This window comes from Lynx canadensis, chromosome D3 (genome assembly GCF_007474595.2).
Source record: "Lynx canadensis isolate LIC74 chromosome D3, mLynCan4.pri.v2, whole genome shotgun sequence".
Lineage (NCBI taxonomy): Eukaryota > Metazoa > Chordata > Mammalia > Carnivora > Felidae > Lynx > Lynx canadensis.
The window spans coordinates 80,951,871-80,977,023 of NC_044314.2; the positions used below are offsets into that span (position 1 = coordinate 80,951,871).

General features: G+C 36.9%; 1 protein-coding gene across 2 annotated transcripts in view; it reads left to right on the forward strand.

The window, feature by feature from the left end:
• Positions 1–25,153, forward strand: part of MED13L (mediator complex subunit 13L) — a 304,666-nt gene that overhangs the window by 135,874 nt on the left and 143,639 nt on the right. For both annotated transcript variants that reach the window (XM_030335708.1, XM_030335707.1), the window contains exon 3: positions 22,770–22,854. In XM_030335708.1, coding sequence (XP_030191568.1) covers positions 22,770–22,854 — 85 coding nt within the window. The remainder of the gene's footprint in view (positions 1–22,769; positions 22,855–25,153) is intronic.

Genomic DNA, 25,153 nt, shown 5'->3' on the forward strand with positions numbered 1-25,153 from the left:
AACAATTTCTTAAAAGAGATTCTTGTGCTTTAGACTTAGAGCGTAGTATTACATTAGAGTTGCTGCAGAAATGGCCAATAACTTGAGTAAATTTGGCATCGCCCAGAGAAGGGCAAGTAAAATAACATGGCCATACTTAATTTGTTACTGAGATTTCTAAAATGTGATTGCATTGCTATTTTGAGTATAGGCATACACACTTATAAGTACATGTATAAATATGAAGGGTTTTTTTTTTTTTTTAAACCAGAACCTAAAACCTGGAGAGTTTCATCTCTGAGCATCTGTTAAAGTTGACAGTTCTGTAAATCAGTGCCCAGCATAATGCAGAGTTTATTTGATGAGGATTTGTGAAGGAAGTATCCTCCGTCTCATTTGTACACAGTATTGTAGCAAAGCTATGATGTTTTTTCTGACTTGCAGCACCAATTAAGCATACTACTTATGTTTGTTAACGGAAGTTGCCTTTCCGGCTTCCTGTGCAACCTGGTGAACAGTTCATTCACTGAATCTTTAGATGGCGGTTCCTCTTTTTAGTAATATATGCTTATTGTCCACACTAATAGATTATCTGTGATTATTTTGTGTATAATTTTCTTAAGTAAACATTCCATTTTCCTTATAGTCTTCCCCTTTCCGCCAAAGTAAACATTATAAATTGGGAGAATACAATTCTAGACTGTCCTCATCAGTGATTCTCAACTAGGGGTGTGGGAGAGGGGGATGGGGATGGGGATCTTGCCCCCCATGAGACATTTGGCAGTGTTTGGATACATTTTTTTGGCCGTCACCACTGAAGGTAGGGTGCTTTTGGCATCTAATTGGGTAGAGGCAAGGGATGCTACTAAACATCCTTTTATGCACAAGACAGCTTCCTTACAACAACAAATTATTTCACCCAAAATCTCAATATTGCCTAGGTTGTGCAGTTTAAAAGCCAAGCCCATAATGGCTACATACACGTTTATTTCTAGTTAACCTGGTCATGAAATTCTCGCAAGACTACTAAGCGATATATATTTTTCATGTGTTTTTAAGTAAAAAAAAAATGCCATCTTAAAGATAAGCTGTATATTTTCTTTCCTGTTTTTCTATTTAGTTCTTTGCTTGCCCAGCTTTTAATTTTTCTTTTTTTGAAAGTGGTATAGATACTTGCAGAGAGCTTACATTGTACAATAATCCACATATATTCAACACCTACAGACTGTCAAAGGACTGCATGCAGCTACTTACTGAATGCCAGGATTGCTTGCATTGTCTGTTGTAGGACTTGTGTAGTCACTAAATTATCAGTCTCCATACAGTACATCACAGGAAGTTGGCAGATACAATGATCCATCTGTTATCACACCCATCAAGTGCATTGGCTCAGAGGGAAGCGGCTGCAGATTGGAGCTCAGTGTGTGAGAGAAGTAGTGAGATTCCAAGATGCTTATCATTCTTTCCAGAAAGTCCTTTCTGGCCTTTTGATGAGCTTGACTTGCTCATTTCTAAAACTGACTTTCAGTTTATGATATCATTGCCTTTTCATTAACATTTTCAGAAAAAACTGGACATGTTATCAAAGATTTACTTCTCTCAGAATGAGGTTTCAGAATATCATTTCTCTTTTTCCCCAGGGAAATTCTTGATCAGATCATCATAGAAAATGAGCAGTGGAGAATTGAAACTGCACAATCTGGAGAGTTTTATTTTAAAAATAGTTGTTCTTAACCTGAACTGAAGTAAAGCAAGCATAAAACATTTTCTTATGTTATTCCAGTGTGGCCAAGAATTTTTTTTTCTTAAACATATATAAGTATGATCACCTTCAAAGGAGGAGGTTGTGATTTTCATAGTTAATAAGAAATGTGTAGGCAGTGTCTTGTGAGTTTAATAAACCTGTTTGTTTCTTGGAAAATCATAGATGTTTATGATACCAAGATCATTTCTAGCCTGAGAGATCTTTTAGACAAATGCATTGATGCTATGCTTAATGGTGCTTTCTAGTTTTGGTGACTACCCCGGAGGTAAATGGGCATGTGCTGATGCTTTCTATCTTGTGAATAGCCTTATTTATATAGACCTTCTCCCTTGGCAAGGTATAATGTCTGGTTTGGGGTGGCAAAAATCCACTTCCAGATTACTGTCTGTATATTATATGTCTTTGACTTAATTTAAGTTCGCCTTCAAAAGGGCAAAGTGGTTAGAGAAAAAAATGAAACAGGACAGCATATGCCTAACTGAAAATTAGAAGGGGCCTTGCCTTTTCCAGATTGAAGGGTACAAAACGAATATGAATAGTGAATAGTTGTCTAGTGACTTTAAAAGAGCCATTGTGTTTCAGTTTCTTCTCTATTCACCTTCATCTTTAAACATTTCTGCCAAAACTGGGATTGTTAGTAACCTAACTCAGAGTATAATATTTGGGTTCTCCTCAAATAGATAAAATACATCTTTTAAATATTGTCTCTCAAATAGAGAATTTATTAGCTATTTGCATATGTTTAACTTGATTGAAAAACATAAATTCAGTTTTAAGGATTTTGAGAAAGAATCACAAAAATTTGATGTCCATGAATAAACCAGAGATAGTTGAAAATTCACGGGGAAAAAATCATATGAAATTGCTAACACACAGAAACGATTCTACAGTAGTTTTCTACAAAATGTTTTTGGCATTGTTCTCTCCCCACCCCCATGGGAAAATAAAAGGTTCTCCTGGGCCTTCCTAGATGTGGCTTCAGATAACTACACAGTGACTTTTGGTTCCATTTTACCCAGTAGAAAGGAACAGGTAACACATTTATTATACATACAGTTACATCAATATATAATGCAAATTTAACAATTTAATGTCACTCCATTGTTATGTAACTTTATTTTGTTATTCCAAGTTTGATGAACATGATGGGTAGTCATTAGAAATAAGAGGACATTGTGAATTTTTAGTGAAAGAGGCCTCATCAGTAATAACAGTAATAACCTATAGAATTGATAACTAGAATCAATTATGTCTAGAAAAGACAAAGAGTTAATGATTCTATTTCTAAATGTTGCTTATTAGAAGTTTTATAATTTAGAACTGCCTGATTTTAACACACAAAACTGGCAGGAGGCTCACTTCATGATAGTAACTGCTTTAAACTGTGATAGTTTATTGTCATTATTGTAAAGCGTTTTAATTTAATATAATTTTCTTGATTTTGCCCTCAAGAAGAATCCTTCTCATTAGTCATTGTAATTTTGCTAATTATTATAGGTTCAAATAAGATCTTATTCTCATCACATCTTTCATTTATACATGTTTCTATAGAAATGTTTCTGTGCTTTAATTATGACCCTGTTTGGTTTCCATGGAAACAATAAAATCACAACTCTGAGAATGTGTACAGTGTTCCTTAACTCACAGACAGGAAAAAAGCTAAGCCTTTTATAGGAGTGTCTGTTTGGGTGTTTTATATAGTGTCAGAATCCTTAGACTCCCACCATAACATGCTGCCTTGTCATGTATAATGTTCAGTTGTCTGCAAAGTTGAGTAACATTAAGTTGTCTTTGGGTAGTAGGTTCCCTTTTGCTCCACTTTGAATGTTTTTCTTGAGGTCACAGTGGGTTTTTTTTGTGGAAGGTTCTGTGCAGTATTGACATTGCCCTTCTGCACATGGAGGTGGCAGTCTTGTGTGTGTGAATGAAGAGACTGGCAGTAGGTAAATGAAGAGTACTGCATGTACTACAGAGCAGTTGATGAGAAAGTGAGTGGCTGGGAAAGGGGTACTTCAGATACAGGAGTGGTTAGGGAAAGCTCCTGGCAGGAGATGACCCTTGAGTTAAGACCCGAGACTATGCCAGCCACATAGACACAGGGGAAAGTAAGGGCAAAGACCTTGAGCTCACTTTGTTGGAGAAAGAGACAGAGGGCCGGTGCTGTTGAAACTGGAAAACCAGTAGGAGATGGAAGAGATTCCTGGAGATGAGATCAGGCAGGACCTTGCAGCAGGCCGTGGGAGGACCTTAAATAGGTTTTCCTGCCACCTGAACCCATTGGAGTGGGCTTTTCAGCAGAAGAATGCTATGGCCAGATGGAAGTTTTGAAAAGATCTCTTTGATTCTCTCATGGAGAGTGATCTCGGAGTGCTTGGAGTGAAAGCAGGGAGAGCTGTTAATAAGCTTTTGCTTCTTGAAGAAGCTGGAGTGTAAAAGAAACTCAGCTGTGCTATCTGTACTTTACTGGGTATGAGTATGTATACCTTCTGTCCCAACAACATCTGTTTCATGTTTACTGCATTTTATCTTAAGGCTACTTCTCTATTATCTTATAAACATTTGAATTGCTAAGTCATTGATAGGGGTAATATTGTCTTTGAAAATATGCATATTTTTGGGTATTCATTGTTATTTTAAGGCTATATTTAGGTACTTATATTTAAAATGTAGCATCAAAAGTTGGATGAAAATTTACAGGAATTACAATTTTTGTTTACTCCATTACAAGATTTTTGAATATGCATCTAAAAAGTTGTGATCCTGGGGGAAAAAGTTTTCATGATGGTGTGCAGATTGAACTTTTAGCCTCCTATCATTCTGTATATAGTTTTGTTTTTGAAGCATAGTTGAAAACAGGCTTTAAATTTGTGAGCAGTAGTAGAGAATTGCATATAAAATAAATGAATTATTTTACGACAAACATCTAATGTACAGCTCCCAAGAAATGTTACAGGCACCACAGAGGCTTCTTGAGTTACTCCTTTACTGTCAAATCATTCTCCTTTTCCCTTAAGTGGCAAATGCTAATTAAAGTAGCTTTTAATTGTTATACTTTTTAATAGCTGGTTTTTAAATTGTGGAAAGGAGTCTCACTCAACATGGGCAAACGCCAGTTGACAAAGTAAGTATTAATATCATGTGTTCCAAAAGACCATTTATAAGTTAATTATTAGGAAAATACATACCTCACCCGTGACAAACCCTGCTCCAGTTGGTGGGTAAATTCTAAGGCTAACCAAGGTGATTTCACCTGCAGTGTTTAAACTCTAGCGTTGATTTGGGTTCTGGGCTTTGTGATGAGAAAGAGTAGATTGGCTAGGCATTGACTCTGTAACCATTTGAAGTTTTCACAATCTCTCTTGGATGGCTTTCCTACATTCTAGTACACCTCATTAGAATTCTGAAGATTGAGAGCTGGAGAGAATCTCAAAGAAAGTAGGGGTTAATTATGAAAGAATCAGCAGAGCCAGGGAAGTGTTCGCAGAGAGACCCTGGGTTTCTGGTTCTCTTTCTCCTTCTTTGTCCCAGTGATTTGCAAGTTCTGTCTTGTTTGCAAACTCATTGTGTTTATTCATGTTTTCAAACGAAGCCTCTGTAGAACTTCATTATTTACAGTGGATGAAAACTGCAGCGCTACTCACTGACATGTAGAGATAGAAAGCGCCAGAGACTTGCTGGGAGTCTTCTGTTAGGATATAGTCTCCTAGGACTGCAGGGAGAAAACCACTGCTGGGCGTGGTGTTGAACCTCCTCAGCCCTTTCCTGCCCTAGATTGTGCTCTATCCAAAATTACTGGGTCACTTCACCCTCCAGTCAAAATGCCATTCTGGCCGAGTTTAGAAACAAAATAGGATTGAACTCATTCACACCACTGTGCAAATGACCGATCTTCATTTCCCAAAGCACTTGCAGATTTTTTAACTGCATCGTCTTATTGCAAAGGAATCTTGTAATGTTGAAACACCTACGTAAAGTGAAAATGTTGGCCATGTTGGAATATTGAGGTCATTTATAAATTTTTTGCTTATGAGTTGGAAACTGCCTAGCTTGTTAAAAGAGTTGGATAAAGGCAGCTTTTTCCTGGATATGTTTCAATTTAAAGTTTTGAGAAGGTTTTATTGCTTTCCAATAGGTTGTTTTGAATTAAAAAAGCATAAATTAATTTTGAAGACTTGAGGGGAGAATTAATTATACATTTTGCTTTTAAGATTCTTCTAAGAACCTGGTTAATATAATGGCAATTCATACGTAAACCAAGTCGTTTGTTAATATGAAATGTTCTGATTACTGAGAATTCAATTAAACTGAATTTTTTTAAATAAAAATTTTTGTGGCAACATGTTTGATATTGATGATTAATTTTGTATCTTGCAAACAGAAGACAGTTGGAACACTCATAGAAATGATTTGATTCATTTTGGGGGAGTCATGACAAAGGAGACTTGACACTACAGAGTGGAAATGGTACAGGTGTTATCCTCTGTAGTAACTTATTTTATTCCAGATGATAAAAATTTTAAACTTGTGTGATTCTAACATAATGTGGTACATGTCAGACCTCTTTTCCAAACACAACATAGTGTTTGCACAGCAGAGCTCAGTGGCCACTTGCGCACACGTTAAAGATAGGCTGCCGGTTTCCTAGTCTCTAGCCAGTGTGGTAGCACAGGACAGAACCCTTTAAAACCCAGCGGCTAAACAGTGCTCATTTTGCTCTTTTACAAAAGTTCTTCATGCTGTGTAACTTTCTTTAAAAAGCGATTTTAGGGGCTCCTGGGTGGCGCAGTCGGTTAAGCGTCCGACTTCAGCCAGGTCACGATCTCGCGGTCCGTGAGTTCGAGCCCCGCGTCGGGCTCTGGGCTGATGGCTCAGAGCCTGGAGCCTGTTTCCGATTCTGTGTCTCCCTCTCTCTCTGCCCCTCCCCCGTTCATGCTCTGTCTCTCTCTGTCCCAAAAATAAATAAACGTTGAAAAAAAAAAAGCGATTTTAGTTCTCAAAGCTTCATGAACTACACTTCACTTTTTCTATTTGCTTATTTTTTTCTTTACTGTTACAAATTTTCACACATACAAATTGCTTTGCTAGTTTTGTAGCACATTCTTTTTTTTTTTTTTTAATTTTTAACATTTATTTATTTTTGAGAGACACAGAGAGACAGAGTATGAGCATGGGAGGGGCAGAGAGAGAGAGAGGGAGGCACAGAATCTGAAGCAGGCTCCAGGCTCCGAGCTGCCAGCACAGAGCCCAATGTGGGGCTCGAATCCCTGGACTGTGAGATCATGACCTGAGCTGAAGTTGGACGCTTCACCGACTGAGCCACCCAGGCGCCCCTGTAGCACATTGTTAAGTGTAAGATAGAGTAGTGTTACAGAAAGCTTAAGACAGAGACTAACCCGTTAAAAAAAAAAAAAATTATTCAGAGTCCACTAGCCTTGGGAAAATCCTTTCTGATAACTTGGTATAACTGTAATCTTTCAGTTCCTGGCTAATACATATTTCTTCTGTTAGCTACCTAATTCCCCATAAATAATAGCCCAGTAACACATATGCATGAACTCACAATTGTGAATGAAGACTGAAATTGTATGGGTGTGTGGAGAAGTGGTTCACTTTTCAAAGCCCCATAAGTAAATTAACTTTACATGTTTCAGTATAATGTGGCTGCTGACTTTTTTCAGTTTAAATTAAGACTTGTATAACTACAGTTCAAACCTTTGCCAGGTGCAGTGATTGATGAGTTGGGAAAATGATAAAAAGGTATAAATAATTCTGCATTCCTGTTTTTAATAAGAAATACGTTTTGTGTTTTTCTTCCTTTTTAACTGTTTCACTAAAAACAGAAAACAGGCTTTTTGTTTTGGCCTAGCACTTTATGTAAAGGGAGACAAGTTATTTTGCATTAAAACTGCATAATGGAAAAAGTCAAGAGAATGAATTATTTTGTAGTAAAGGTAATGAGATCACGGAAAAGAGGAGAGGATCACTACTGTTGTTAAATTTGTAGTCCTATGGTGAAAGAAATGGAAAGATGGTGGGTCAGTAATGATTACAATTAAAATGACCAAAAAAATTCTGTGATTTTTGCCTCCAAAGAACTGGGTATGTAGAATGAGATTGCTTGGTAAGGGTCTGTTCTGTTTGCCATACATGGTCTAGCTTCGGTACAAGCCGAAGTGCCCGTCGGGTCTCAAGGACATGGCGTGGAGCCTGGGCTGGAGAGACCTTTGTGTGCCAAGTATTCATAGTAGTCACCTCCCCTCCACCCCCCTTCTTTCTCTCTCTCTTTTTGGGCAGATGTTATTTTTGCTACATTTGCTATTTTAACCTGTCAGTTAAAAAATAATTACTATGTCAGTATGGCTGGCGGCTCATATAGGAAAAATATGCTGTCTCTTAATCAAAGGTGATTACAGTTTTTTCCTGTCTATAAATGTGCTTGTTGTGTAACGAGAATGCATTAGTCTCAGCCTGATGTACGAAATGAAAGGCAGCAAGAAGCAGCACCATTGTTATCACTCCAGGCGTGTCTAATGAATCGTGTTTCCATGTTCTCTCGGTCACGCCGAAGAGTGCCCTCAGCCAGGGCTAAGCCTCCTGCAAAATGCTCTTTAAGATTATTGTAGCAAGAACAGAAATGCTGGATGAGTGGGGGTGGGGAGAGAAAGCCAACCAGACAGCTGCATTTCAAACAGTTACAGCTGCAAGGATTACTCACTGTAATAGCGGTGACAGACAACTGTTTGAGCTTTAGTCTAAAAGGCAATTTAGGGACTTGCCCTGTCAGAATTTTAGTAGTAATGTGTGTGCGTGTGTGTGTGTGTAAGTTTATAAAGTGTTTATTTTGTAGTATTAATGATTTGAATATAAATGGAGTGCATTTCTAGATTTCTTTCTCAGAATTTAATTTTATCTAGTGGTGATTCTGTTCTAAGAATGTTAATCTTTCTTGTAATTTGTCAGCATGTGCAGATAGCTTTTTTAAAAACATGTCGCTGTTTAATAAATAATAGTAGCTTTATTTCAAAAAACCTATTTCAAACATAAACTGGTAAAGAAGATAATCCAGCAACCAAACATAACTTGATTTTGGTGGCTGTCCTTCTAGGCCTTTGTTTATGTGTATCATATAACAAAATTAAGAGCATATTAGTAGCTTTAAAGGGTAAAACTAATAATTATTTAAAAAAAAAATCTCTGAAAGGAGTAGCAAATGGGGGCAAGTTGGTTCTCAGGAGTCAGTAACAGCCATTGTGCAAGATTTTTTTTTCCCCACGGTGTAGCTATTAAAGAAACATTGCAGCCTGACTGTTTTCTGTAGCAATTGTCTTTTGAAGGTTTTGTTCAATTTATCTAGAAATTTAGTTTTATGGTCTCCTTCAATTTAAAGTTTAGTAGCTTTACATGGAGTCCTGTGATCCATTGAAATGCTAACTTGGGTCATGTCTCAACTGCTACAATGCTGTGTAGAAGCCATCATTAAAATTCTGGTTATCCTGCAACTGGCAGAGAACTCATGCTGTTAGAGATTCCTTAGTAAAACATTATACTATTAAAATTTTGAATCACAGATGGTAGCTACACTTGCGGGGAACATAGCATGACACAGAGAAATTGAGTCACTATGTTGTACACTTGAAACTAATGTAACATTGTGTGTCAGTTATACTCAGATCTTAAAAACTTAGAAAAAAATTTTGAGTCACAACTGTACTTCTGTCTTATGAATATTACCAATATTTGTAATCATTTAAAGTTACAAATAGGTCAGAACAGATGGAACATTTTGATATGTATCTTCTGTCTCTAAGTCTTATTTAGTTGATTAAATTGACTTTGGGAAAGTTAAAATCCATTTTCAATATAGATTTGTTAAGTGATACCAAATATTCTACACCCACGAGCAATTCAGGGAAATTAGAACTCTAAGTAGGTTGAATTTGATATAAGTAATACGTCCATTTAGTTATTAATGACTTTAAATATGGATTTTACAAGGCAGTCGATGGCAGCAGAACTGTGATCAATTGTGTTGTATATAATTGGATTTTTTATGGGTATAATGCTATATTTCAGAATTAATGTAGCATTGTGTTGCTTTGTTACTCAAATTTTTTGTAAGTCAATCTTCAGAAAGCAGATACTTCAGAATTCTCTCTGTATTTCGCTTTAAAGCATTTCATTTGATGCAACCCATAAAATTAAATTGATAAATTTTTCATTATGATTTCTGCTTAGTGTAATTCTTGGGAGATGTAACAATTTAAAGCAGTGAAGAAATAAAGCAGTTTAAAAAAACTAGTATGCTTTATAAATAGCAGATAAAGATTGAAAACAAAGGCAGTGGGCAAATTATAAATCCCGCATTCAGAGCTGTGCTATCTTTAGCAGTTTGTTACTGAAATCTAACTGGGAAGTCATCTTCTTGTTTCATGTGCCTTGCTTTAATCTGTTTGTATTTCTGGAGTTTGGAACAAAATTTGATTTTCAGTAATTTTAATGGCTGAATAAGGAGTGCCATCCCTGAAAGTGCCCCTCCCCCCTCCAATATTTGCAATGGCCAATGTGGTTACTGAACTCAATGTTCTGGATAATAGGTTTCATTAGTTTTGATGCCTGAGGTAAAAAAGCAGTAGGTGGGAGTAAGAAGTGTTTTTGATGTCTAGACGTTCATTTCAGCTGTTGCTGCAATATGATACATTAAAAGGAAATATGTATCATAGCTCAGAGGAAATATGTATTCTTTGAAAGTAATTCTACTTTTAAACTGTGTAAGGCAGGGTGACCTAAATTCTAAAAGCATGAGCTTGAATTTCTTCAAGGTTTCACAATCTTTATGCTCCTCCCTACCCGATTCCAGTCTCCCTCCTCCCACTTTTTCCCCTTCAAGTAAAGTATGTCAGTTTCATTTGTCGAATTGGAAGGGGTATCTTTCCAAGATCTCTGCTGGGAAACACAAAATCATTGAAGTATATGCTGCTTTGATATTTTGCCATATTGACTTTTTTCCTGAACCTTTTATATGGTTTTTCTTCAGAGAAGCTTATTAATTCTGCAAGGAGCCATGTTTCTCAAAGTTGAAAGAAGTTATATTACAATTTGTGAGGATTTTGAAAAATTATTTGGGCACTAAGTCATAATTATTACTATTTAAATTTTCCTTTCTGAAACACTGTTTCCTGCTCAAAGAAAAACATATAGTACTTTCACAGTTTAAATATTTGATTATCAGGATTACTGTATTAAAAAATGTTGAAAAACAGCGGTTTCAACAAATCCTGATTATAGCATTTACAACTTCAGTGTGATAACTTTAGTGCCAAAATAGTTTTTCTTTGTAGACAGGCAGCTGCTGTACTACTTAGTTTTCTTTTTCAGTTTTAGCTTGGCTATAATAGACCACAAAACAACAGGGGAATGTTTTAATTTAGGAATTCATTGTTTTGGTTGAATCTCGCCACTCATTTCTCGTATACGCATTTTAGGTCTTCTGGTGCTTGCTTTTCTGAGAGTAACAAAGTTTTAGAAAAATTCTTCCATTACGTGTAAGAAGATTTATAAATACTCTAGAGAGAGTCTTTTTAAATATGTTTTTGAATGTTCATTTATTTATTACTGAGAGAGAGCGAGAGTGAGCTTGCCCTTGCTGGTGGGGGAGGGGCAGAGACAGGAGAGACAGAGAATCACAATCAGTCTCTGTGCTGTCAGTGAGGCCAGGCCAGTGCCGGGCTCCATCCCAGGAACCTTGAGATCACGACCTGAGCTGAAATCAAGGGTGGGACGCTTAACCGCTTATCGGACTGAGCCACCCAGGCACCCCACTACTTTATGTTCTGAAAGAATTAATAAGCATTTAAATGTAAACTGGAAAGTTCAAAAGAATTAGAACAGCTTTTTTTATTGTAAAGATGGAGACAGGATACCCTGGGGAGACTGTAGATTTCATAAAGATGGGCCCCAGCACCTGAAGGCTTTCTATAGATTTCTTGGTGGGTACTTTTCTTCCTAGCCCACCTTGGAAGGGAGAGAATCAGGTAGTGAGTGAATGCATCTTCTGTCATTTATGGAAACTTAATTTAGACTAACTAGTGTTTGGCCTCTCTCCCCCTCCCACGGCCCCACTCAGTACTTTCTGAAGAATCTAAATATCAAGCAAATGGAATGTTAGTTTAAATTTCACCTTGAGAAGAAGGTATCTCAGGAAAAAAAAAACTAGTTTAAAACGCTAAAATGTGATTTTCTCTGATTTTATCATGGAGCTGTATGAATAGATTGCAGAAACAATTTCAGTTTTGTTTAACTGTTGAAAAAATTACTTGCAACTATGTAAGAACACATTAGTTTAAGATGCAAATTATGGATCCAAAGGGAAATTTTACTTCAGTGTCAAAGTTTGCCTTTGTAGCCAGTATTAAGAAGAGGGGACTCTTTGCAGATTATGTGATACTCTATGTGGAAAACCCAAAAGACTCCACCAAAAACCTGCTAGAGCTGGTACATGAATTCAGCAAAGTAGCAGGATATAAAATCAATGCACAGAAATTGGTTGCAGTTCTATTCACCAATAATGAAGCAGCAGAAATAGAAATCAAGGAATCGATCCCACTCACAATTGCACCAGAAACCTAGGAATAAACCTAACCAGAGATGTGAAAACTCTATACACTGAAAACTATAGAAAGCTTATGAAAGAAATTGAAGAAGACACACACACACACAAATGGAAAAACATTCCATGCTCATGGACTAGAAGAACAAATACCGTTAAAGTGTCGATGCTACGCAAAGCAGTCTCCACATTCAGTGCAATCCCTATCAAAATAACACCAGCATTCAGAGCTAGAACAACAATCCTAAAATTTGTATGGGACCAGAAAAGACCCCGGCCAGATAGCCATAGCAATCCTGAAAAGGAAAACCAAACCTGGAGGCATCACAATTCTGGGCTTCAAGCTGTAATACAAAGCTGTAATCACGAAGACAGTATGGTACTGGCACAAGAACAGACACATAGATCAACAGAACAAAACCGAGAACCCAGAAATGGACCCGCAAATGTATGGCCAGCTAATCTTTGATAAAGCACACGGTGTTGGGAATACTGGGCAGTGACATGCAGAAGAATGAACCTGGACCACTTTCTTACACCACACACAAAAATAAACTCAAAATGGAAGAAAAACCTAAATGCAAGACAGGAAGCCATCGAAATTGTAGAAGAGAAAACCGGCAACAGCATCTTTGACCTTAAGCCGCAGCGACTTCTTAACACATCTCCAGAGTCAAGAGAAACAAAAGCAAAAATGAACTGTTGGGACCTCATCAAGATAAAAAGCTTCTGCACAGCAAAGGAAACAATCAGCAAAACTAAAAGGCAACTGATGGAATGGGAGAAGATATTTTCAAATGACGTATCTGATAAAGAGTATCCAAAATCTACAAAGAAGTTATCAAACTCAACACCCAAAAAGCAATCCAGTGAAGAAATGGGCAAAAGACACGATTAGACACTTTTCCAGAGAAGACATCCAGATAGCTAACAGACACATGAAAAGATGCTCAGCATCACTCATTAGAGAAACACAAATCAAAACCACAATGAGATACCACCTCACACCTGTCAGAATCGCTAACATTAATGACTCAGGCAACAACAGATGTTGGCCAGGATGCGGAGAAAGGGGAACAACCCTTTTGCGTTGCTGGGGGAATGCAAAGTAGTGCAGCCAGTCTGGAAAACAGTATGGAGGTTCCTCAAAAAATTAAAAATAGAACTGCTCCACAACCCACCAATTGCACTACTAGGGATTTAGCCCAAGGATACAGGAGTGCTGATTCGAAGGGGCACATGCACCCCAGTGTTTATAGCAGCACTATCGGCAATAGCCAAAGTATAGAAAGAGCCCAAATGTCCATCGACTGATGAATGGATAAAGAAGGTGTGGTGTATATCTTCAACGGAATATTACTCAGTGATGAAAAGGAATGAAATCTTGCCATTTGCAACAACTTGGATGGAACTAGAGTGTATTATGCTAGGCGAAATAAGTCAGAGAAAGACAAATATCGTATGATTTCACTCATGTGGAATTTAAGATACAAAACAGATGAACATAAGAGAAGGGAAGCAAAAATAATATAAAAAGAGAGCGGGACAAACCATAAGAGACTCTTAAATGCAGAGAACAAACTGAGGGTTGCTCGTGGGGTGTTGGGCGGGGGAAGGGCTAAAGGGGTCAGGGGCATTCAGGAGGACACTTGTTGGGATGAGCGCTAGGTGTTATATATAAGTAATGAAACACTAAATTCTATTCCTGAAATTTAAAAAATTTCTAACCCTATGGAGAAGTGTGGTATAGTGGAAAGAGCATGGGTGTTAGTCCCCAAACTGGGACTTGAATCCTATCTTTGCCACTAATCCTCTTAACTCAGTATAAGGAGATTTCAGATTGAAGCTAAATCCAATGAAATTTGAAAGGTATGTGCTCATACGATACTAGGTCAACTGAGCACATGTTTATGAATATCTGATATGTCGTAGTCACTGCAGCTATGCAAATAAATTGCTTATCCTTGTGGAGTTTAATTAATGGGATAATTTGTATATTTCCTGTTTATAAAAGTAGATATAAAATACACTTGATCCTGTTATCTTCCTTTTTTTTTTTTTTTAATGTTTACTTATTTTTGAGAGATATAGCACAAATAAGGGTGGGACAGAGAGACAGGAAGACACAGAATCCAAAGCAGGCTCCAGGCTCTGAGCTGTCAGCACCGAGCCTGACGTGGGGCTCGAACTCAAGAACCACGAGATCATGACCTGAGCGGAAGTCGGACTCTTAACTGACTGAGCCACCTAGGCGCCCCATTATCTTAGCTTCTTAATACATTTGACTCTAGATTCTTGAATTTATTAGTTGTGTGACCCTGGGCAAATTTTAAGATTTTTAAGCCTTGTGGCACCTGGGTGGCTCAGACGGTTAAGCGTCCGACTTCTGCTCAGGTCATGATCTCGCGGCTTGTGAGTTCGAGCCCCACGTCAGGCTCGGTGCTGACAGCTCGGAGCCTGGAGCCCGCTTCGGATTCTGTGTTTCCCCGCTCTCTCTGCCCCCCCCCCTCTTGCTCTCTGTCACTCTCGCTCTCTCTTAAAAATAAATGAACTGAAAAAACAGATTTTTTAGCCTTAGTTTTCTTGTTATAAAATGTAGATTAGAATAAGCTGTATTGGTCAGAATTCTTTGTCGCAAACTAGGAAAAGGAGTTGATTAACAGAATATTGAATGTTCACAGAACTATGTGTCAGTCTTAGGCTCGGTGCTGCAGAATTGATTTGATGAGAATGTTATCAGTGTCATCATTGAGCGCTAGATGCTGCAGCAGCTCTGCTACTTGAGCACCAGAAACTTGATCTTACACCTTCTAGTTCTAGTGCTGACAGAAAGATCTCTCTGTGTAGGGGAGCCTGGTTGGCTCAGTCTGTAGAGTGGGAGACTCTTGATCTCAGGATTGTGAGTTCAAGCCCCACGTTGGGTGTAGAGATCACTTAAAAATAAAATCTTTAAAGAAAGAGAGAGAGAGAGAGAGAAAGAAAAGAAGGGAAAGAACTCTCTTTCTTCGGTGTCACTAGATCCAGAGTTGAAGGTGTGGTGTGTGAGCATCTAATGGACTTTAGCACCTGTATCTTTGTCCATATTGCAGGAGATGAAAAGAGGAGAGAATCTGTTTCAGCTCCTTTGAGGGGTGACTATATTTGACCTCTGACTTATGAAACAGACAATTCCAAGTGATAAGAAGAAGTCAGATACTAAGTGGCTAAAGTGAATGCCACATTGCTCTTTACTCTGTCTCATGATGTGGTGAAAATGTTCTTTCTGCCACCCATTTACATATAGTGCTTGATTCAAAGCTTGACAAATAGTAAAGCCTTGACTGTAAGTTATTTATCTTGTTATTTAAAAATAAGACTTTTTAATATGTGATAGCTGTACTACAACAAATTCAAAGTAGTTGTTGCCTTACAGTGATTTTCAAAGTCTGTATTAGCTTATGGAGCGCATTCCTAATTTCTAGCCTGGTGCTTAAGGCATAACACACCCAAAAACTATGGGCCAGTGTGTGTTGGCCAAATATCTATTAGATTCCAAAAATGATATTCTAGATTTAACTTATGTTGGCATTTTGGAGATTCATTGAAACCTACGTTGATCTTATGTTTCTGAAGATTCTGTATATGAAGTAGAAAAGAAAGTTTGGTCTGACTTCTGTTCCTTTCCACAAATATATTTGCTGTATCTAAACAGTAAATTAAAATACTACTAGCAAAATAATGCACTGTCTTTATATGTATAGCCTAACATCGATATCATTTACTAGAGGGGTAATTTTTGATTACAGTTGTTGGCTTCCAATAAATTATTGACTACTCTCGAATCTTTAATATGTAAGATGAAACTTAGATGTTCGTATGAAGTCCAAACACTGAGCCCTTTTTAATTACCTTTAGTGACTTATATTTTAAAATTTCCTGGTAAATTATAGGATAATCTATAATTTTCTGTTGTTTCTTTAAGTAGGTTCCATGCTCAATGTGGCACTTGGACTCACAACCCTGAGATTAAGAGTCACATGCTCTGACTGAGCCAGCAGTGCACCCCATAATTTCCTGTCGCTTCTTAAGTTTTAGTATACTTTCCTTAAACAAGAGCTTAATATAGTATGATTTGTGTTTCTTTGTGTTACTGCTTTCTTCTCTGTGTTCTGTTAAATTGGTGCCTAAACTTTGTATTAATTTATGTAATATATATTTATATAATACAAAGTAAGATATGAGAATTACCGTATAAAAAGTAATATTGGTAAAGGTATTTTTGAAAGTTTTCAGTATTTAAAAAATTTTTTAAAAATGTAATGTTTATTTCTCAGAGAGAGAGAGAGACAGAGACAGAGACACAGAGGGAAAGAGAGCATGAGCAGGGGAGGGGCAGAGAGAGAGGGAGACACAGAATCTGAAGCAGGCTCCAGGCTCCAAGTTGTCAGCACACAGCCCACCATGGGGCTTGAGCCCATGAGCTACGAGATCATGACCTGAACCAAAGTCGGACGTCCAACTGACTGAGCCACCCAGGCTCCCCGGTGTTTAAAAATTTTTAGAGAAACGTTTTAGAGAAATATTTTTGTTCTCTTTGCATTATTTGCAGTATTTAATACGAAGTACATAATATAATTTATATTGTATTGTGTGGATGGACCACTTTGGTCTGTGGTCTCTTGTGGGTGAAATGGTTTTGTGTGTGTGTGTGTTTTAATATTTATTTATTTGTGTGTGTGTGTGTGTGTGTGAGAGAGAGAGAGAGAGAGAGAGAGAGAGAGAGAGAGAGAATTTGAGCATGGGAATGGCAGAGAGAGAGGAAGAGAGAGAATCCCAAGCAAGCTCTAACTCCTTGCTGTCAGCTCGGAGCCCATTGCTGGGCTTGTTCTCATGAGTTGTGGGATCATGACCTGAGCCCAAATCAAGAGTTGGATATTTAACCAACTGAGCAGAGTAGGAGTCCTTCTGATTCACACCCTGTTCTCATCTTCCACATTAAAAATATAAAAAGTAATGGAAGTATATTCATAATAGCTTAGGTTCAGAAGGCTTGCTCAACAGTAAAATGAGTTTATGTAGAGCAGTAAAAGATTGTATAGCTCTACGTGTTTTTCCAAACGTACAGTTATGTAACCACCACCGCAATCAAGATGTAAAATAGTTCCATGATGTCCTAGATTTCCCATGTCCCTTTGTTATCAGCCACTCCCATTCCAACGATGGGAATGGGAATCCACTGAGCAGTTTGCATTACCTTAAATTTGCCTTTGCAAGAATGCCATATGAATGAATCATAAAGCATGTGGCTTTTATTATGATGGCCTTTTTCACTTTGTATAATGACATTCATCCATGTTTTGAGTGTAGCAACAGTTCTTTTTATTTTTGAATAGTATCCCAGTGTGTGGAGTATCTACTCTTTGTTCTTTCCAGTGGAGGGACTTTTGGGTGGTTTCCAGTTCCTGGCATTATTTTGGGGTGGGGGGGGGAAGACACATATAAACATTTGCTACAGTTTTTCATGTGGACACAGTTCTTACTCTGCTTGAAAAAAAAAATATATATAAATGTATATATGTATGGGTGTGTGTGTGCGCGCGCGCGCGCGCACACACACACACACACACACACACACACACACACACACCCCTACGATGGGTATTGCTGGTCTGCATGGCAAATATGTGTTTCACTTCAGAAAATATTGCCAAAGTCAGCTTTTCCAATGTGGCTGTACTATGTTTGCATTCCTTTCAGCAGTAGATGAGCATTACAGTTACTGTGTATGCTTGCTAGCACGTAGTACTCAGTTTTTCTTTTAAGCCGTTCTGATGGATAATATTTTATTGTGATTTTAATTTTCATCTCTTTAATAATTGGTGATGTTTCAAGCACCTTTTCATGTTTTTATTTGCCATTTATATACCTTTTTCGGTGAAGCTCTGTTCAGATCTATTGTCCATTAAACTTTTTTTTTCCCCTCCCTTAGTGTTGAGTTTTGATAGTTTTAAAACAGAAGAGCATATTGTAAATACAGGTTCTTGTCTGATATATGATTTGTGACTGCTTATCCCTCATTTGTGGCTTGTCTTTTCTGTAGCTTAACATAACTTTTACATGTGTTTTGAAGAGTAGAGGTCTTCATTTTGATGAAGCCCTGGTTAACAGTTTTGCATTATGGACCATGCTTTTGGTGTCATATCTAAGAAATCTTTGCTAACCTAAGCTTATATAAAGTTTCTCCTATGTTTTTGAAATTTTATAATTTTAGGTTTTGCAATATTAGGTTAATTTTTCTTTTTCTAAAATTTGTTTTATTTTTAACTTTTTAAAAAATGTTTATGTTTGAGAGAGAGAGAGAGAGAGAGAGAGAGCAAGCATAAGCAGGGGAGGGGCAGAGAGAGAGGGAGACACACAATCCAAAGCAGGCTCCAAGCTCTGAGTCGAAGTCAGATACTTAACCTACTGAGCCACCTCAGCACTGCGTTGAATTTTTCTAAGTGGTGTGAGGTAGAGTTTGAAGCTTTTGTTTTGTTTTGTTTTGCATAAGGATATTCATTTATTTCAGCACCATTTGTTGAAAAGACTGTCCTTTCTCCACTGAATTGCCTTTGCGTCTTTTTTGGAAATTAATTGACAGTATATTTGCGGGTCTATTTCTGGACTCTTTATTCTGTTGATCTATATATCTGACTTTTCTCTAGTACTATGCTATGTTGTCACTTCTAGTTTTTTAGTAAATCTAGAAATCAGGTGGTGTAAGTCTCCCAACTACATTTTTCTTTTACCATATTATTTTGGTGATTCTAGTTCCTTTGCTTTGTCATAGAAATATGTAGACTTGGCATCTCCTTGTGTAAAAAGTCCTGCAGAGATTTTTGATTAGAACCGAGTTGACTCTCTAGATTTGTTTAGTTGACTCTCTAGATCTAATATTGATAACAATAGTAACTTTTTCAGTCCATGATCAATGTATACCTTTGCATTTATTTATGTCTTTTTGATTTCTTTTATCAGTATCGAGTTTTTAGCGTATAATTCTTGCACATAATTTGTAAGTTTTATATCCAAGAGTTTCGTGGGTTTGGGTGCTATTGTAAATGATAATTAAAAATGTAATTTCTTACTCATTAAAGTATATAGAAATAGGATTTTTAAAATTTCTGTTGACCCTAGTATACTGTGAACTAACTAAATTCAGTTTTAGATCTAGTAACTATTTGTTGTTGTTGTTGTTGCTGATTCTGTGGGATTTTCTAACAGTCATGTCATCTATGAATAGAGATATTTACCTCTTCTATTTGAATTAGTATGATTGGTATTTTTTTTTTCTTGCCTTATCGTATTGGCTGACACCTCCTCTAAAGCTGGAAAAAGAGTGGTGACGGCAGACATCCTTGCCTTGTTCTTGATATTAGGGGGAAAATATTCAGTCTTTTAATATTAAGTATGATGTTAATTGTAGGTCTTCTGTAATTGTTCTTTTAAGAATTTTTTCAAAGGAAAAAAAATCAGCTCTATAGTCTGTTTTAAAATTGTTGAAATCAGGGGTGCCTGGGTGGCTCAGTCGGTTAAGCATCTGACTTCGGCTCAGGTCATGATCTCACAGTCCGTGGGTTCGAGCCCCGTGTCGGGCTCTGTGCTGACAGCTCAGAGCCTGGAGCCTGTTTCGGATTCTGTGTCTCCCTCTCTCTCTGCCCCTCCCCTATTCATGCTCTGTCTCTCTGTGTCTCAAAAATAAATAAACGTTAAAAAAAAAATTAAAATTGTTGAAATCAGAATAAAATTATAATGGTATCTTACCATTGTGGTGTAGTTGGCATTGCTCAAACTTGTTTAGTATTCCACCTTGCATGACATAACATTTAAACACTTAAATATTTCAGTTAAAATATTTCAGGACTATTTGAGGAAGAAATAGAGAGTTATGGTTGTTTGAAAACTTTCGCATCTTCTGTTAAGGTCCAAGTAGCATCAACATTAAAAAATGGTATCATGAGGTGGCAATAAGAATATATATAATATGAAGTATGCTATATGATACCTGTTTTTTTTCAGTGAGTTAATGCATGTTCAAAGGAGATGAGCTGTTACAGATTAAGGAGAATTAAGAGATATAACATGAAAGGCAATTTGTAGACCTTGCTTAGGTTCTGATTTGTTGTATACCAAAGTATGTTCTTATCTTTAAAGTATATCAAGAAAAACAAAAAGAAAGCAAGGTGGTTGAAACAGATGACACAATGTTGATAATTGGTTTAAGAATTTACGGGGGCCTGTTAAAGTGTATTTGAAGATTTTGATTAACTTTTTTTTAACAACATACAGAATAGCTGTCACCAACTTGGAAGAAAATCTTGGAAAAAAGATGCAACTCTTTCATAAATGCTACATCACCAGCACTCTTTATGACGCAAAAGACTATTATATAGAAAACACTAACTGACATTAGTGACTGATGGAAAATGTGATTCAGAAGAGTTACACTTTGCTGATGAACTTTTAGGAATTTTTTTAAAAGTTTATTTATTTTGAGAGAGGGAGAGAGAGACAGAAAGAAAGAGAAAAAGAAAATACTCCAAGCAGGCCCCATGCTGTAAGCACGAAGCCCAACTTGGGGCTCAATCCCATGAACTTTGAGATCATGACCTCAGTGGAAATCAAGAGTTGGACACCCAACCGACTGAGCTACTCAGGCGCCCCAAGTTTTAGGAATTTCTAACCTTTTTTCTTTTCTCTTCAGCTTATATTATCCGTTTTATGTATGTACAGTAATGATATTGAAAAAAAATGTCAATAAATCTAAAGGAGCACTTTAAATAATTGCAAATTAAGAATCCTAAGTGATTAGAGGCATGTTATAGTTTAATTAGGAGCTTACCCCACCACCTTTAGCGATAAATAAAATAATGGTGCATCTGAAAATTGATGGTGTTGGGGTGTCTGGGTGGCTCAGTCAGTTAAGTGTCCGACTTAGGTTCAGGTCATTATCTCTCAGTTCGTGGGTCTGAGCCCCGCGTGGAGCTCTGTGCTGATAGCTGGGAGCCTGGCGCCTACTTTGGATTTTGTGACTCCCTCTCTCTCTGCCTCGCCCCTGCTTGCACTGTCTTTCTCTCTCAAAAACATTAAAAAAAAATTGATGGTGTCTTAGAATCAATGAGACACATAAGGAAGGAAAAGCAAATTAATATGTGTTGTTCATTTTATTGAAATGTTAGCTCTCTTTCTCACCCAGGAAAAGCTCTACCCAGAAGATAGATGTGTGAGAACACAGATCTATAAAGAATCCACTTTCAGAGGATTGTAGAAAGCTGTTGGTTGTTTTGTCCTGACCAGAAGTAGTCTGCTGCTAGTGGGACATTTGTTTCTTTGCTGTACTTTATTTCCGTTTCTCTTGTGGTAAATAATAAAATGTTTCTGACAGAGGTGGCTTTGGGAAAATTTGGTAAATCATGGTTAGCCACATAGGAAAATAAAAACCTGATGATGTACCAAAAAAAAAAAAAAAAACAAACAAACAAACCCAGTTTTATAATTTAAAAAAAGTGCTATCAATGAACCCCATGAATGTAAATACACTTTTTCTAATTCTGTGTGATTGGAGAATATGGAGATGGATTTCGAGATGTCTCTTGGTGTGGTAAAAGCGTTATAAATGCATGTGGACTTAATGTGTGTTTTAATTCTCTGTCAGAATTTTCTCTGGTGAGTGCTTTTGTCAAGATAACAAGTAAGAGAGAGAGAGAATTTTCTTCTGCAAATGTGGTTTCCATCCTCCCAATTTTTTGCTATCTTGAACTGAACTAATATAATTTAAAAGGAAATTAACTGTCTTCTCTAGGGCGTTTTATATCCTTTCATATATGAAAAGAATGTTAGGAATGCATGGGGCATTGTTAGTCTGTTGGATTCTCTTGGTGTTAGAGTTACTTGGGGCTTAGTGTTATAATATATTTCAAAGGCAAATATGATACTTCCCCAAATGTCCGACATTAATGAAATTATGAGTTTAGGAAATAAATTTGATCTTATATTAAGATTTAATTTCCTGGCATTTTTCCTAAAGTCATGTCCTTAAAATCCTATTAAGAGACCGCCTTTAGAACAGTTAAAGAAAGAAAAAATTTTTAAAGAAATTAGAACGATTTGAATGCTTTGAATGATTTCAAATTTTGAAAAATTGGGTTGGAATGACCTTTACCGGAGAGGAGTTGTACTATGCTTACATTCCAAAGACTTTAAAATTGAAACATGTTATTTCCTCCCGTACATAGGTATTTTATGACTTTTGGCAAGCGTTTAAGTTCCTTTCTCTGTTTCAGTTTGAGATCATCTAAATGAATTCATTAACTTTGCTTTAGAAAAATGTCTTAAAAGTTTATTTTTATTTGGATGTCCTACTTACTGGTTCAATTTTTTGTTTTGTTTTGCTTTTTTCAGTTGTGGAAGAAGGACTCTGGGAAAATGGCCTTTCCTATGAATGTCGGACACTGCTCTTCAAAGCGATCCACAATCTGTTAGAAAGGTGAGAGAAGGAACAGCATCACAGTTGTTTTGAGACACCCAAGTGTAATGCTGTATATTCGTAGGTTTTCCTGTTAGGTCCCAAAATGCTTTTGTATGCAGCTTTATAAAGATAAAATTATATAAATCTCATTTCTTTCATGTTGATATAATTGCAACTTTAGAGAAGTTTCAGGAATAGCACAAAGAACTTCATTTATCCTTTACTTGGTTTTTCTTTTATCCAGTTTGCTTTATAGTTCGTGCGATTGCTTGCTGTCTTACTCCTAATGTGTGTGTGTATTTTAAATTTATTTTCCGAACCACTCGATAGTCACATGTACACTTGAAATTGTTCTTTCTTTAACCTCTAAGTGTTTATGTGTACATTTCCTAAACACAAGGGATATCCTCACATGTGAGCACTGTACAACTATGAAAATGAGGAAATCTAACATTGATAAAATGCCATTATTTAATATGTAATTCAGCTCAAACTTTATCACTGTCCCTGTTAGGTCCTTGATATCTTAAGCCGCCTTCCCCCAAGATCCAATCCATGATCATACATTTTAGTTTTCCTGTCTCTTCAAACCTAGAAGTGTTCCTTAGCCATCCTTTTTCTTTCTTGACATTGACATTTTGAATGAGTTCAGGTCATATATTTTATATAATGTCCCTCAATTTGAGATAGTTTCTTCATGATTATATTTAGGTTATGCATTTTGTAGTGATAGTGTAGACATGATGTCATGTCCCCAGTATATCAAAGCAGGAGGTCTGTGATTTCAAGGCCAGTGGTATTAACATTGTTGATCAACTTGTTTGAGGTGGTGTTCCATCACATTTCTACACTGTGTATTAGTAAGTACTTGTTAACTGCGATCATTGTTAATTTTGTAATAAGTAATTTGTGGCCACATACAATGAGATTGTGTACTTATCCTGTTATCACGTTTGGTCTTGTGTTTTATCTTCTGTTGTCTAAATTGGCTAGTACTGTTACAGCTGTAGTGTTAATTCAAATGCCACCATTCCTTCTACTTTTATTATTGGACATTCTTTTGTAAGGAAGAGCTTTTCATTTTCTTATATGTACATGTGTTCTTATGTTTTTATCTCCCTTTTTAGCTATATAAATTTGGAGGAATGGATTTCTGTTTTATTCCATGGATTATAATTCATTACTATCATTGTTTATTTAGATGTGTAAGTCCTTCCAGATTTGGCCAGGGGAAGCCCCTTCATGATGGCTTTTATAGCTTTTTGACCTGTTGTCATTGTTCAAGCACCTCCTTACTTTACGGCATAACAGTATGTTCTGGGCTCAGGATAGTGTCTTAAGGGGAAAAATAGATGACAAAGAATGGGTTAATTAAGAACTTCCATAGGAAAACTTTTTCACTTCTCTTCCTGAGTCTTTATGTAGTACTGTCAGATGATCAGAGCTGAAGGGACGTTCTGGTACTATTCAGTTCCTTATACAAGCTGCTGGTTAGGGTAGTGTCACCACAGTTGTCAGTGCTTAGGGTTCTAAGCTGGGGTCGATAAGTTGTCACCGTTTAGGTCACTCAGAAAGACCTTTCCCACCAAGTTTATCTCTTTTTCATTCTGAACTTCAGTTCCTACCTCTGTGCTTTGGAGTGGGCCTAGAGGCCAGCCATCTGTTACTAAGGCAGTAGTATATTTTTGAAGCATTGATTTTTGAGAGTTGAATGCTCCTAAATAATTAAAGTATTTGGTAATTCTCTCTCCCACTGCAAAACAAAACAAACACACACACAAAGTCCCTTCAGGAAAATGTGGAAACTTTACTGTTTCTGAAATACGCTGTAGTGAAGCTCTTACTATCTGTATTATAATTAATGCATCTTTAAACAGTCTTTTAAATGTATGTTTTTAATGTATATGGAATAAAATACATACTTTAAAAGAATAGCTCGCTCTGTTATTTTAATATCCTAATTTAGTTTTTTTTAGAAAAATTAATTTGTAATTTTTCAGTCTTTGTGTTTTAAATGGTTGGGAGAAAATGAGAAGAACAGAAAAACTGGGAGAGAAGAGAAATGCAGATAATTCATTTATTCTTGCTCATGAATTCTAAATTTGTGATAAAAACTGAACTCCAGGTCAAATTGAATTATTATTTGATAGGAAAGTTCATTGGGTTCAGTGGGGCTCCTGGGTGGCTCAATTGGCTGGGTGTCTGAGTTCCACTCAGGTCATGAGCTCGTAATCTATGAGTTCAAGCCCCGTGTTGGGCCCTGTGCTGACGGCTCGGAGCCTGGAGCCTGCTTCGGATTCTGTCTCCATCTCTCTCT